Source organism: Centroberyx affinis, unplaced genomic scaffold (genome assembly GCF_046629955.1).
Source record: "Centroberyx affinis isolate AG114_WGS23_722 - 3 ecotype Tasmania unplaced genomic scaffold, CSIRO-AGI_Caff_v1 ptg002220l_1, whole genome shotgun sequence".
Classification (NCBI taxonomy): domain Eukaryota; kingdom Metazoa; phylum Chordata; class Actinopteri; order Beryciformes; family Berycidae; genus Centroberyx; species Centroberyx affinis.
In genome coordinates this window covers 21,111-33,233 of record NW_027280520.1, presented here as the reverse complement: position 1 = coordinate 33,233, position 12,123 = coordinate 21,111, and the positions used below count along the sequence as shown (strand labels likewise).

At 47.0% G+C, this 12,123-nt stretch overlaps 1 protein-coding gene across 1 annotated transcript in view; it reads left to right on the top strand.

The window, feature by feature from the left end:
- myo16 (myosin XVI) overlaps window positions 1-12,123 on the top strand; it is an 85,315-nt gene that overhangs the window by 60,702 nt on the left and 12,490 nt on the right. The window contains exons 27-32 of the mRNA XM_071532598.1: window positions 359-564; window positions 6,025-6,127; window positions 7,047-7,143; window positions 7,316-7,577; window positions 10,310-10,692; window positions 10,822-12,060. Coding sequence (XP_071388699.1) covers window positions 359-564; window positions 6,025-6,127; window positions 7,047-7,143; window positions 7,316-7,577; window positions 10,310-10,692; window positions 10,822-12,060 — 2,290 coding nt within the window. The remainder of the gene's footprint in view (window positions 1-358; window positions 565-6,024; window positions 6,128-7,046; window positions 7,144-7,315; window positions 7,578-10,309; window positions 10,693-10,821; window positions 12,061-12,123) is intronic.

Genomic DNA, 12,123 nt, shown 5'->3' with positions numbered 1-12,123 from the left:
GAGCAAAGAGCTCTTTGTGTTTTTGCTCCCTCCAGAGCCAACACACACCCCAAAAAATCAGACCACTTTGTCACACACACGACGTGATCTCACTCTGGTCTCCATGCCTCACTGACCACGTTAGTAACCACATCAAAAGCAAGGCGCCACAGCACCTACAGCCTTCCTTTCTTCCTAGAGCGCAAGGTCTTTGCATGCACAGTAGAAAGACCGGCCAAATGGCGTCGTCCAACCCTAAATCTAACAATGGTTCTTGATCTGAGCAATCTCTCCATTCTGTTTATGCACTTAAAAGTAACAGTGAGTAATGCCTTTGACTCTCTCTCCTCTCCCTTTCCCCTTCACCTCCCTCCTGCAGAACTCTCTGTCAGAGGTGATCAGTAAGCTGCAGGCTTGCACTCCCCACTTTGTGGAGTGCGTGCGCCCCAACGCCACTGGTCAGCCGGACAGCTTCGACAGCTTCCATGTGTCGACCCAGCTGCAGTACATCGGGGTGCTTGAGATGGTGCGCATGATCCGCTATGGCTACCCCGTTCGCCTGCCCTTCCCCGGCTTCCTCAGCAGGTCAGTGCTGTAAGAAAGAGCGCCGCAGCCATTGTAACTCGCCCTCTGATGTCGTTGCTCTACCCCTACTTCACTCTGGACTCAGTCGTTCACTATACACACACTGCAAACCCCTTCTTTAAAGGAGAGGCCTTAAAGATGATAGATGGCCCTGCTTCTCTCTCTCTGTCTCCACTTCTCTCAGTTGTTCAGGTACAGTCCGCCCCCAGCAGGTCACTGTGATCTGTGTCAATTTGTACATGACAATGCGAACAGGTCACAGTGAACTGAGAGCTGCATGTGTACATAAGGGCATGTACACAATTACACACACTCACATACAAACTTACACATAAGCATCGACGGGTCACAGTGACCCTTTTTTAGAGTGTGATGGAGGTCCATTCTGCCTGATGAAAGCTACTATCATATTTCACAGGTCAGCCTGACACACACACACACACACACACCATTTGAGTGGTAGGTCTCCATGTCCCACACTTTAATGTTCATCATTATCCCTCCCTGTCACCTCTATTCCCCTCTCTCTTACTGTGTTCCCGGCTTTTCTCCAAAGAGTTAGATCCCTGTTCCCTCCTTTCATCTCCTCTTGACTCACTCTCACAACACTAGCTTCTTTTTGCTCTGAGACAAACTTGTTTTTCCCATTTTTTTGGGAAAGGGGAAGAATGATGTGTTCCTGTCACACCTCCTCTCCTCTTTTTCTCTCTCTCTCTCTCTCTCTCTCTCTCTCACTCTCTCTTTCCCTCTCTTTGTGTCTCTCTCTGTCTCTCCATCCTTCTCTATTTTTCTGATTCTGAGAACCACTGCATAATACTGAGAGGATTTAGCTCTAGGTCCTCTCTCTCTCTCTCTCTCTCTCTCTCTCTCTCTCTCTCTCTCTTTCCCTCTCTCTCGGAGGATAAAGGGATTAACATGAACATTCCTGCCAGATAATGAGAGAGGACACAACTGGTCACATGACCTCCCAAAAGTTTCCACTACCCTGCAGTAAACATCACCATGTTTTTAGAGGTCCCTCCAGTTCAGGACACACACACATACACACACACAACTCCTTACATCCAGTTTTGAGTGCGGTCTCTAGAAAACCACACCACTACACAAAACTGCTGTCCTGCACTTTATTTAAGAAAGAGTCAATGGCATCAATCAAGTTTCTGTCTATTAAGACAGTGTCTTTTGTGTGTTGGGTTGTCTTAATGTTAACAAAAACAATGGCTATGCTTCATGCTCCAGGGATAACTCCTGGTCCTGAATTCCTGAACACTTCACACCAACAGAAATGCAAAATAAAGAAATCTGCAGATAGAAAGCATTGTGCCAGTGGTTGGTGTCAGAAACAGTCTGAGTGTGATGTATTTACCGGAGTGAAAATCCTACACTTAACTAAGAGTAAAGCAGTCACTCACAAAATAGATTTGCATGAGGGATATGTTATAAACCTCAGCAGGGAATTGAATCTGGAGGACCAGGAGCATGTCGAATGATGAAGTGAATCCAATATAGATCGTAGTGTAGTCAGTCTGTAAGCTGCTGCCGGCTCCTTTGTGTTCCTGATGGATGTACCTTGTAGAGCCAGCACTCTCATTGTCCAAGCTGTAATTGAAAGATTCCTGGTGGGGGTTTTGTGACTGCTGTTTGTTAAGCCAATGTGTATGTGAGTGTGTGTGTGTGTGTGGGTGTGTGTGTGTGTGTGTGTGTCAGAGAGACAGAATGAGAGAGAGAGAGAGAGAGAGTATTTATGTGCATGCACAGTCGTGCGTATCCTTTTATGCACATATAAGTGCATATGTATGATGTAGTTTTAGGCATCTGTGTGGCGTAAGATGTTTTCTGGGTCTTCGTGGGTCTGGCCAGCAGATCAGTTAGCATCACAATGGGCAGTTGGTCACCAAGAGAGGGGGACTTGACTGCTGCTGGGCTGGGCATAAACCATAGTGTGAGGGGGCGAAAGGGTGTGTGTGTGTGTGTGTGTGTGTGTGTGTGGTTCAGGGAATTGGTCAGACATGGGCTGAGGTGATTGTGATGGTAATACCACCCTCTGGCAGCTTGTCTGAGGTCCCAGGCCCATTTGCATGACTTTTGTTGTACATCCCCATAGTAAAGTTAATATTATTCATCGCTCTGGACGACTCAGGTAGAGAGAGGGGGAGAGGATGAGAGCGCTGTATTTATGTGATAAGGAGGCCATTACCATACGCTGTCATATCACTCATTGACACTCAAAATGAACATGTTCTCGTCATCGGAACCTATTCAAAGCTAAAGCACCAAAATGTGGGCCCTCTTCCATCTGTGTTTGGCCAGTGAACAGTACATAGCCACATCAAATGCAACACAATAAAATGCAGAAACTGCCTCTGTTTTGTGTGATTCAGTACGTGTGTGTGTGTGTGTGTTTTGCGCACATGGACCTTTGTGTGCGTCTTTGTCTGACACGTGTGTGTGTGTGTGTGTGTTCCGCTGTTTATACATCATGGCCATGTTTACTTTAACATAGAGAGAGAGAAAGCTACCAGTCACAAAGAGTCCATTCAGCCCAGCCCAAGTGCCATTCATATCTCTCCCTCTCCTCCTCTGGTCTCGACACAGACCGGGCCAGTGAATGAACACAGCCTTGGCCATGGAGGGAGCCACTGCAGAGTGGGGGTGGGCTACAGCGCCGTCTTCACAGAGCTCTTTCTCACTCGGCTTCTCACTCATTCTTTCCCTCGCCTCCTCACTCCTCACCACCGTTTTCCGCTATGCATCCTCTCACCCTCCGGCCTCTTCTTATTTCTTCCTGATCTTTACATGCGCACTCCTCGCTTTCTCATTCTCAGTCACTTCATTTCAGTCTCTCTCTTTCCTGCTCTCTCTCTCTCTTTCTCTCTCTCTCTCTCTCTCTCTCTCTCTCTCTCTCTCTCTCTCTCTCTCTCTCTCTCTCTCTCTCTCTCTCTCTCACTCACTCACTCACACTCTCTCTCTCTCTCTCTCTCTCTCTCTCTCTCTCTCTCTCTCTCTCTCTCGCATTATCTCGATCCGTTCTCTGTTTCATTTTCCCCTTTCCCTCTCCATTTCTCACTCTTTCAAAAAAGGCCCTGGCCCTTGACTAATCAAAATGACAGGCCTATAAATCAACCCTTGATCTTGAGGTTGCTATATCGCCATAAACACAAACACACAAGGCACATACACACACACACACACACACACACTTGCTCTGAAGCCATGCAAGCCACTACACTAAGTCATAGTGACCGCCTGAAGCCAATTACATTAGTGTAGCCTGGTCACCAGAGTGATTTATGAGGAAATCTATTTTATAGTTGCTTTTATTTGTCTTTTATGATACAGTATGTGTTTTGTGGCCAGGTTTATATTCTACCAATGTGTAAGGTCAAATAATACCACTTGAACCTTGCTTTTGTAAATCTGACCCCTCCATGGGCGCTGCTTCCCTTTCTTCTTCCATTGTTGATAGGAAGTAGATAAAGAAGTGGCGGCAGCGCTCGTTTAGCACGTAACAAACACACTTCAGTAGCTCATGGATGTTTTTTTTTTAATACGGGCAGTTCCAAGTGTGTCCCTTTTTGCTTCCACTGATAGATAAACACACACATTGGTAGACTATAACGTTACCTGAGGAAGAATATCTATCATTTCAAACTAGTGGAATGACTTAACAAAGCCAGTGGGCTTTGAGACGAGCCATCAGGAGCTTTGGAGAGGAAGAGAGCGGTTTGAGTTCCAGCCACACTGCCTTTATTGCCTTTGTGATGCTCAGTGATAGTGGTCACTGATGGCCCTTTGGTCACGTACAACCACGTTAGCGCTCATAGTCTCCCATAGCCCTCCATTTAAACTCTTATCAAAGGGGCTATTTCACCTCTTTGACTCCACATGGAGCCCCCTTGGGTCTTGTAAAAGCGGTGACCATCGATGGTTTTCATATCCTCATAGGAGAGGTCACGGGTTTACAGAGTTCCTTTGTGTTTTATGGGCCCAGGGGGACAGCGTGTGCTGTCTGCAGGACTGGCATTACCATACAGAGAGAGGGTTAGGGAGAGTTCAGCCAGGGTCCACTCCTGTAAATCAAACACATCCCTCATTCATACACATACACACAAACACACACACTCTCTAGTGACGACACAAGTAGTTTATGCTTCCAGCCATCTGCTTGTTATACTTGCCTCAGTTATCAGAGATGTGACATCATCACCTGGCTCTGCCTCTCATTGATAACAGGACAGAGCGCTGACTGGCAGAATGCACCGGCCAACTCATGTAGACCATTTTTTGTATCGGTATGCCATTATTGATACTTAAGTTGCTAAATTTTCAATTGATGATTTATTTGCTGATATAATTACATAAATTGTGAAGTAAGTTTATTTCTTCACATCGCTCACATCCCTAAATATAGCTTTTATAGATGATGTGTAATTCTAAAGATTTTGTTATATTGAGTGTTTTTTTTTATTTATACAGGAAAAGTTGACTGAGCACACTTTCTCATTCACACAGTCCCACACATGGCAGCTGCCCAGTACAACCACTTTCTTCCACTGTTGGCCACTGAGCATTTGGGGAGGTTGATACTCAAGGGCACCTCAGCAATTGTTGTTGAGGGAGAGAGGAGCGTTATTTTCCCTACCCACATTTTTCCATCCGGTGCATGAATTTGAACCAGCAAGCCTCCAGTCACAATCCATCTTCTCTAACCTCTAGACTACTGCTGCCGACCACCCAATTAGAACATCTCAACTTCTTTTCTTCTATATTGAATACATAAATATTGCTTCAAGAGTCTATTACAATCTACAGACCCCCAAAATGTATATAGTTACTTTCCAGTGTTGCTATTAGGTGACATAAATTGTAGCAAATATCAAGTGTCTTAATGCATCTGTCTGTCCCTACCCAATAGCCTTAAAGGTGCATTAAGTAAAATATTTACTGTCCCATAGCACAAAATGACCGTAATATATCTGTGGGGGTTTGGTAAGTTTGTCGATCAATACCAATGACTCAACAATTACTTGGTACTTTTTGTACCATATGGACACCATATATCTAACATCTACAATTATGTAAAGAGCTGTATATGTCTCTCCATGAAGTCTGCATCAAATTTTCTGCTGTTCTGTCTTTTTCTCTCTTTCTCTTGCTCGCTCTCTCTCTCTTTCTCCCCCTCCTTCCCATACACAGTCAAAACAAACCACTTTCTCCGTCCAGCTGACCACTCGTAGCAACGGTTGCCCAGGGCAACACCAATAGGAACAAATGCTGTTTGGCTGGTCCGCCTTATGACCCCAGTGACCTTTGAACCCATTGTTTCTAAAAGGAGGAGGAGGGGGCAGGGCTACTAGATGTGTCTAAGTAACACATTTGAATGTTTAAATTCAGTGTTTCAAGATCTTTGTCTCCTCTGCTCTGATGTGTACCATTTTTCTGTGTGTGTGTGTGTCTCAGGTACAAAGACCTGGTGGACACCACTCTGGGAGACAAGAAGAAACTGTCGCCGGAGGAGAAATGTCGCTCTGTTCTGCAGCAGTCCAAACTCCAAGGATGGCAGGTGTGTGTGTGTGTGGGTGTGTGTGTGTGTGTGTGTGTGTGTGTGTGTGTATATGCTTCTCCAGAATCTCTGTCTCTTGCCGCTCTTTCTGTCTCCATCAATAACAAAAGATATGCCAAACGACTTAATCCCTGACCCTCTATCTTGAAGATCCCATGGAATCTTAGTCAACTCGTTCCAGCTGTCCCTCCTCATCATCATTCCTCTCACACACACACACACACACACACACACACACAGCAGCCTGGACCCCTCCACCCCTCTCTATCTCGTCTACCAGACTGCTGTTGTGTCTGAGAGTGTGTGACCTCAGAGGTCGCATCAGCTCCTGCCTCACACACGCATACACGCTCCTTCACAATGCCCTGCAGACACTTTCTCACACAGCCCCGGGTTCCACACACACACACACACACACACTACTCTTACAAGTGGCGTGTATAGGAATGAATAGTGTCTGTCTGTGGCAGCATGTCAGCCTCATGGCCCTGTGCACCTGGGACAGCGTGACCTCTGTCAGCCCCCAAACGCCCTCAATTTAGGAAGTGAAAGCCGTGTCAACATGCAAACTCACAGTCTGCACACACTCCACACCCTCCCATTATCATACATCATTGCTACATCACTGCTTTCACATCTCTCAACTAGTAAGTCACACTCTTCTGAGATTTCTGTCGGGGAAACAGCTTCATCAGGTCTGCCGGCTGTTCCCTGGAATTGATGGATGAGTAGGATGACGGTGGTGATGATGAAGAGTAGGATGATTATGATGATTACCTTAACTTGAAAGAAGGGAGGATGAAAAAGTAGATAGAAACAAATATAAACATAGAAAGGAATGTAGTAAAAATCAATGCTTTTGTTTACAGATTTGGTCATTTGTGTCTTTGTGTGTGTGTGTGTGTGTGTGTGTGTGTAGATGGGCAGCAGTAAAGTGTTCCTGAGGTACTGGCAGGCTGACCAGCTCAACGACCGCTGCTACCAGCTCCATAAAAAGATCATCACCTGTCAGAAAGGTAATATCCTCCGCAGCAAACAAATGTCCCTTTACCATACGATTGGTATGTGTGAGTGGGCAAGTCTGGGTGTTAGGGTTCATCTGTCTTTCTCTCTCTCTCTCTCTCTCTCTCTCTCTCACTCTCTCTCACTCTCTCTCTCTCTCTCTCACTCTCCCTCTCCTGTCTTCAGTGGTGCGTGGCTGGCTGGCCAGGCGGCGTGTTCATCACAGGCTGTCCTTGCAGCAGACAGAGGAGTGCAGTGTGCAGCGTTTCCTGCAGGGGGCAGAGGACATGGGGCTGCGAACCTACGACCAGCTGGTCATCCAGAATGCCTCCGACATCGCCCGCGAGAGCGACCGCCTGCGCTGCCATGGCAACAGCCTTGGCAACAGCCCGCCCCTTGGTGAGAGGCCTGAACCAGTGGGCAAGGAGGAGGATCAGCCTGCCAGGAGGTAAGTGACTGAAGACCTCCACACGTCCCTGCATACAGTTCTGAAGGCCATGATACATGGGCAGTATTTTCAAGCAATGTAGGTGGGCAATTCTGAAGATAGAGTTTCCATTTTGGAAGAACATCATTACCTGAAGTTCAGTATATTTGAAATACAGTGGCTCCATTCTACAAAACTGTTCTTATTTTGCCAACCAAGGACTTGAGTTGCCTACCACCCATGGGAAAGCACCATACATTATTATTATGATATCAATGGTTTTGTAAGAGTCACCATATATCCACCATTTAATCCAAGATATCTACCATTTTTTCAAATGGCGGATATCTCATTTTGAAACAAAAACTCTATTCTAGCCAACTGTAATTTCTCATCCTATATTGGTGTGTTATAGCCCTTTATGTCATCCTTATTGATTTTGTCCCAGTAATCAACAGCACACAACCCATTCCTGGTGTCATTTTTCCTCATGCCTGCTAAAAATAATGTTAGTTAACTTTAATAGCAAAAAGTTCCACTGTAGTTTGGATGATGGACTGCTGTTTCCACTGTACTGCTGATAATGGCGCACTAATGCAGCCAATCCAAACCTGCCTGAGTGAAATAGTATACCACAGTATAATGAATAATTTTAAATGTGATGGCCTTCTTTGTGACTGTAACATTACTCAGGCTGGAAAATAACAAACAATCAGCAGTTAGTGTCATTCACAGGATTTATGATTGCATGAAAGAATCATTGCCTTCATAAGTGTGTGTGTGTGTGTGTGTGTGTGTATCTGTGTAAGTGTGTGTGTGTGTGTGTGTGTATATCTGTGTAAGTGTGTGTGTGTGTGTGTGTGTGTGTATGCACGTGTGCAAGTGTGCATATGACTGTGCGGCATGTGATTTGTGATTAATGATGTCATTGTATCCATGTGGGCCGGAGGCTTTTAATTGCAACTATCATGATGGATAGTGAGATAATGAGCTGAGCTATCAGATTGTATTAGTATTGTGTTGCGCCTATGGAATGGTATCCTTATCTCCGCTTCACCTCATTCCAATGCAACATATAATGCTTTCAGAAAATTGCAATAGACTGGAGCCCTGAATTAGGAGGGGTAAGAAAAGGCTAGAGGAAGCTCATTAGAGGGGGTGCTGAATGAAAGACCTAGATAAAAAAAAAAGGCACTTTTGCTAATGTTTGAGAAATGAAGGCCTTCCTTTTGGTGGCATACTACCAATAATGTTTAAAAAAGAGCACACTTGTGCATTTCAGCACTAATAAAACTGTGAAAGTCCTGGTCCTTGTAAGTGTGCGAGCATAATAAATGCATTTTAATTTTTCATAGCGTCTTTCCTCCTATATAGGATTACATAGGATATTGTGCCATTTGTGTTTGTGTTGATTATTGCCATGGTAGCAATGACTTTCTATTCAGGCGTGTAATGCTTGGTGACAGATGTGTTAAAGCCCCGCTGCAGATTTTTTTGGCCCTAATAGGTTTATGTATACTAGACATTGATTTTTGAAGATTGTACATGGAAAATAAGCTTTTGTGCAACTTTCATAATGTAGTTTTCATACTGTAATTCAAAATACAGATGTTTTACTTCAAAGCATGTCAACTTAAACCTTTTGCAGCTATAATGGACAAGAAAATGCTCATGTTTTGCTGACACATACTGCCAGCCCCTGTAAAGTGAAAGCAATGAATTAATTCCAATGAATCATTTAATAAACAATGTCAATAGTAGTGTCAGTGTTTTGACAAAAAAGAGACACCACACCATTCAATTCTATTTAATTATCAATTCATGTTTTGTTTTTTTTTCTTTGAGAGATGCAGTTTAACATTGGAAAGAAAGCACTCTCTGCTGAAAGATGAAAAGAAGAAACACACACACACACGCGCCCACACACACCATTCTGGTATCCTCTATGTGTCCTTGTGTGACATATGCTGCTGGGACAGGAGACAGGAGCACAGGGGGGCTTTGAACAGGAGGAGGGGCATCGGTAGGAGGACTGGGAGAGGAATCATGGTGGCTATATTGTAGAGGAGATTTGTAGGCGTGTGCACGCGCGCGCGCACGCACACACACACACACACACACACACACACACACACACACCTCATTTCTCAGCAAGTAGTTAAAATACCTTCCCCCATCAACTACACACACACTCGGCCAGCCCCCTGCCTACATCAGTGGAACCAACAGATGGCTTGGCCAGATTAGGGAAGGAAATATCAAACTGGAGATATCATGTTATCAAATTACTGCAAGGAGATTAGACTTCACTTAATGGCAGGCATAATCCATTGGTTTTTGGTCTTTATCCTCTGATTGGCCTCTTTAGCACACATTTGCAGCTTGACAGATGATGCAGGCATACATTCAAGTCAAGCGTACTGATGATCTAAATGATACAATTAAATTAATCTGGATCAGATGATTATTTGATGGAAAATAATTACACCAATGGCTTTAGCTTGTACGCTTCTTTTTTATAAAAGCACGGTTGAAACCATGCGCTCCATAAGTAGACAGGAATACGAATGTGTTGGGGGGTTTTTTCTTTATTTTTAAGAATAAAAATGAAAATGAAAATAATGCAATGATCTATGGAGAGAGGATTGGGACTAACATAATTTAAATAGTCAAATACAGAAAGGAATCTGAATAGTAATTTTTTTCTTTTCTATCTAGACATGTATTTCTGTCTGTCCCACCCTCATTTCTAGGGTTGTGGAGAAAAGTGGAAAAGCCCATGAGGGCCCTGTCAGTGGGGGAAGCCGGATTATTCGCCACTTTCGTTCTAGCTCGGTACCCATCCCCCTCGCCATGGAGAACATGGTCCATTCCGCTGCCAGTCCATCCATCAAACCCGCCCTGCAGCAGGCAGCCCATACCACAGAGGACGGGGCAGGCGGGGGAGGTCTCTCCTCTCCTCGAAAGCAGCCTCCTCCCAAACCAAAGAGGGACCCCAACACTCGTCTGAGTGCATCGTATGAAGCAGTCAGCGCGGGGCTGACGCTGGGGCCCAAAGAGAGCCCGACTCCAGAGGGCTACGGTTCCCCTGCTGGAAGCCCCCCCAAAACCCAGCTGTCCCCCACAGACCCTGCAGGTATATACAGTAATGGCCTTTAGAAGATTTAGATTCCCCAGTTGATGGTGGTGTTATGGTATCTCAACACTGGTACATGTTGATTTGACAGTGTCTTTATCTTACTATTGCCGTTTGTCATTTCCTCAGCCTTGTCAAAGCCCCGCCCCCACAGTGATGACTACACCACCATGAGGAAGGTGCCGCCCCCCAAACCTAAGCGTAGCCCCAACACCAAGCTGACAGGCTCATACGAGGAGATCAACGCCGCAGCCCCCCACCTCCACCAGCTGCGCCCCGCTGACGTCAAGCTGGCCCTGCTGTCTCGGGCCGGGGGGCTGGGGGGGCTCGGTGGCCTGATGCAGAAAGCAGCCTCTGTCGACGCTCCACAGGGGGCAGTGCTGAGCCTGTTCCAGGGCCAAGATGAGGAGGACGTGTACATAGAGATGCTGGGCTCCCAGCCCCGGGCTCGGAGCCTCCAGGAGCCCCCTGACAGCCCAGAGCAGGCTGACTCAGAAGCCGTCTATGAGGAGATGAAGTATTTCCTTCCTGAGGACGGCGGGCTTCCTGCCACAGTGGTTACCAAGGCAGCCAAACTTGAGGCTCTGGGGTTGGGCCTGGTGGGGTTGGTGGCCTCTCCTCCTCTGGGTGGGGAGACCAAACGGGTGGCGGCCGGGGTGACTGCCGCAATGGACATCCCCCACTCCCAGAACGCCACCACTACTCAGCATGGGAAAGATGGAGGCTGTGACATCCCCGCCCCCTTCCCCAACCTGCTCCCCCACCGCCCACCTCTCCTGGTGTTCCCCCCCTCCCCCGTCACCTGCTCCCCAGCCTCGGACGAGTCGCCACTCACCCCCCTGGAGGTGAAGAAGCTGCCAGTGTTTGAGACCAACCTGAACTATGCCGCCGGGCCAGACAGCCCCCTCTCCCCGCAGTACGCCCGCCAGAGGGCCGACTCTTCCCCTAGCCTCACCATCCTCATGCCAGAAAAGTCCACACCGCCGCTCACGCCACCACCTCCTCCCCCCCCTCCCAATGCCCCGCCTCCCCCCTACAGGCCCCCTTCCCACTTCCCCTTCCCTCCTGAGGCCAACTTCCTGGCTCTGACACGAGCGGCGTCCGTCACAGGCGGCTCAGACTCTCCCAAACCCTCATCTTCACATAGGGCTGGTGGAGAGCCGCTGGGGAAGCCCCCTCCGTACTCTCCGGTGAAGACGTCCCGTCCTGAGCCTCGGAGAGCCCACTCGTGCTCCTCCTCGCCCCTGCTGTTCAACCCAGCCAACGGGAGACCCCTTACCAGCCCCCTGGATGAGCTCAACACTCTGTTCAGCTCCGGACGGAGCCTGCTGAGGAAGTCCACCTCTGGCCGCAAGATGAGAGACGGAGGTCAGTGTTACATGCTCACACACACACACACACACACACACACACACACAGAGTCACACATTC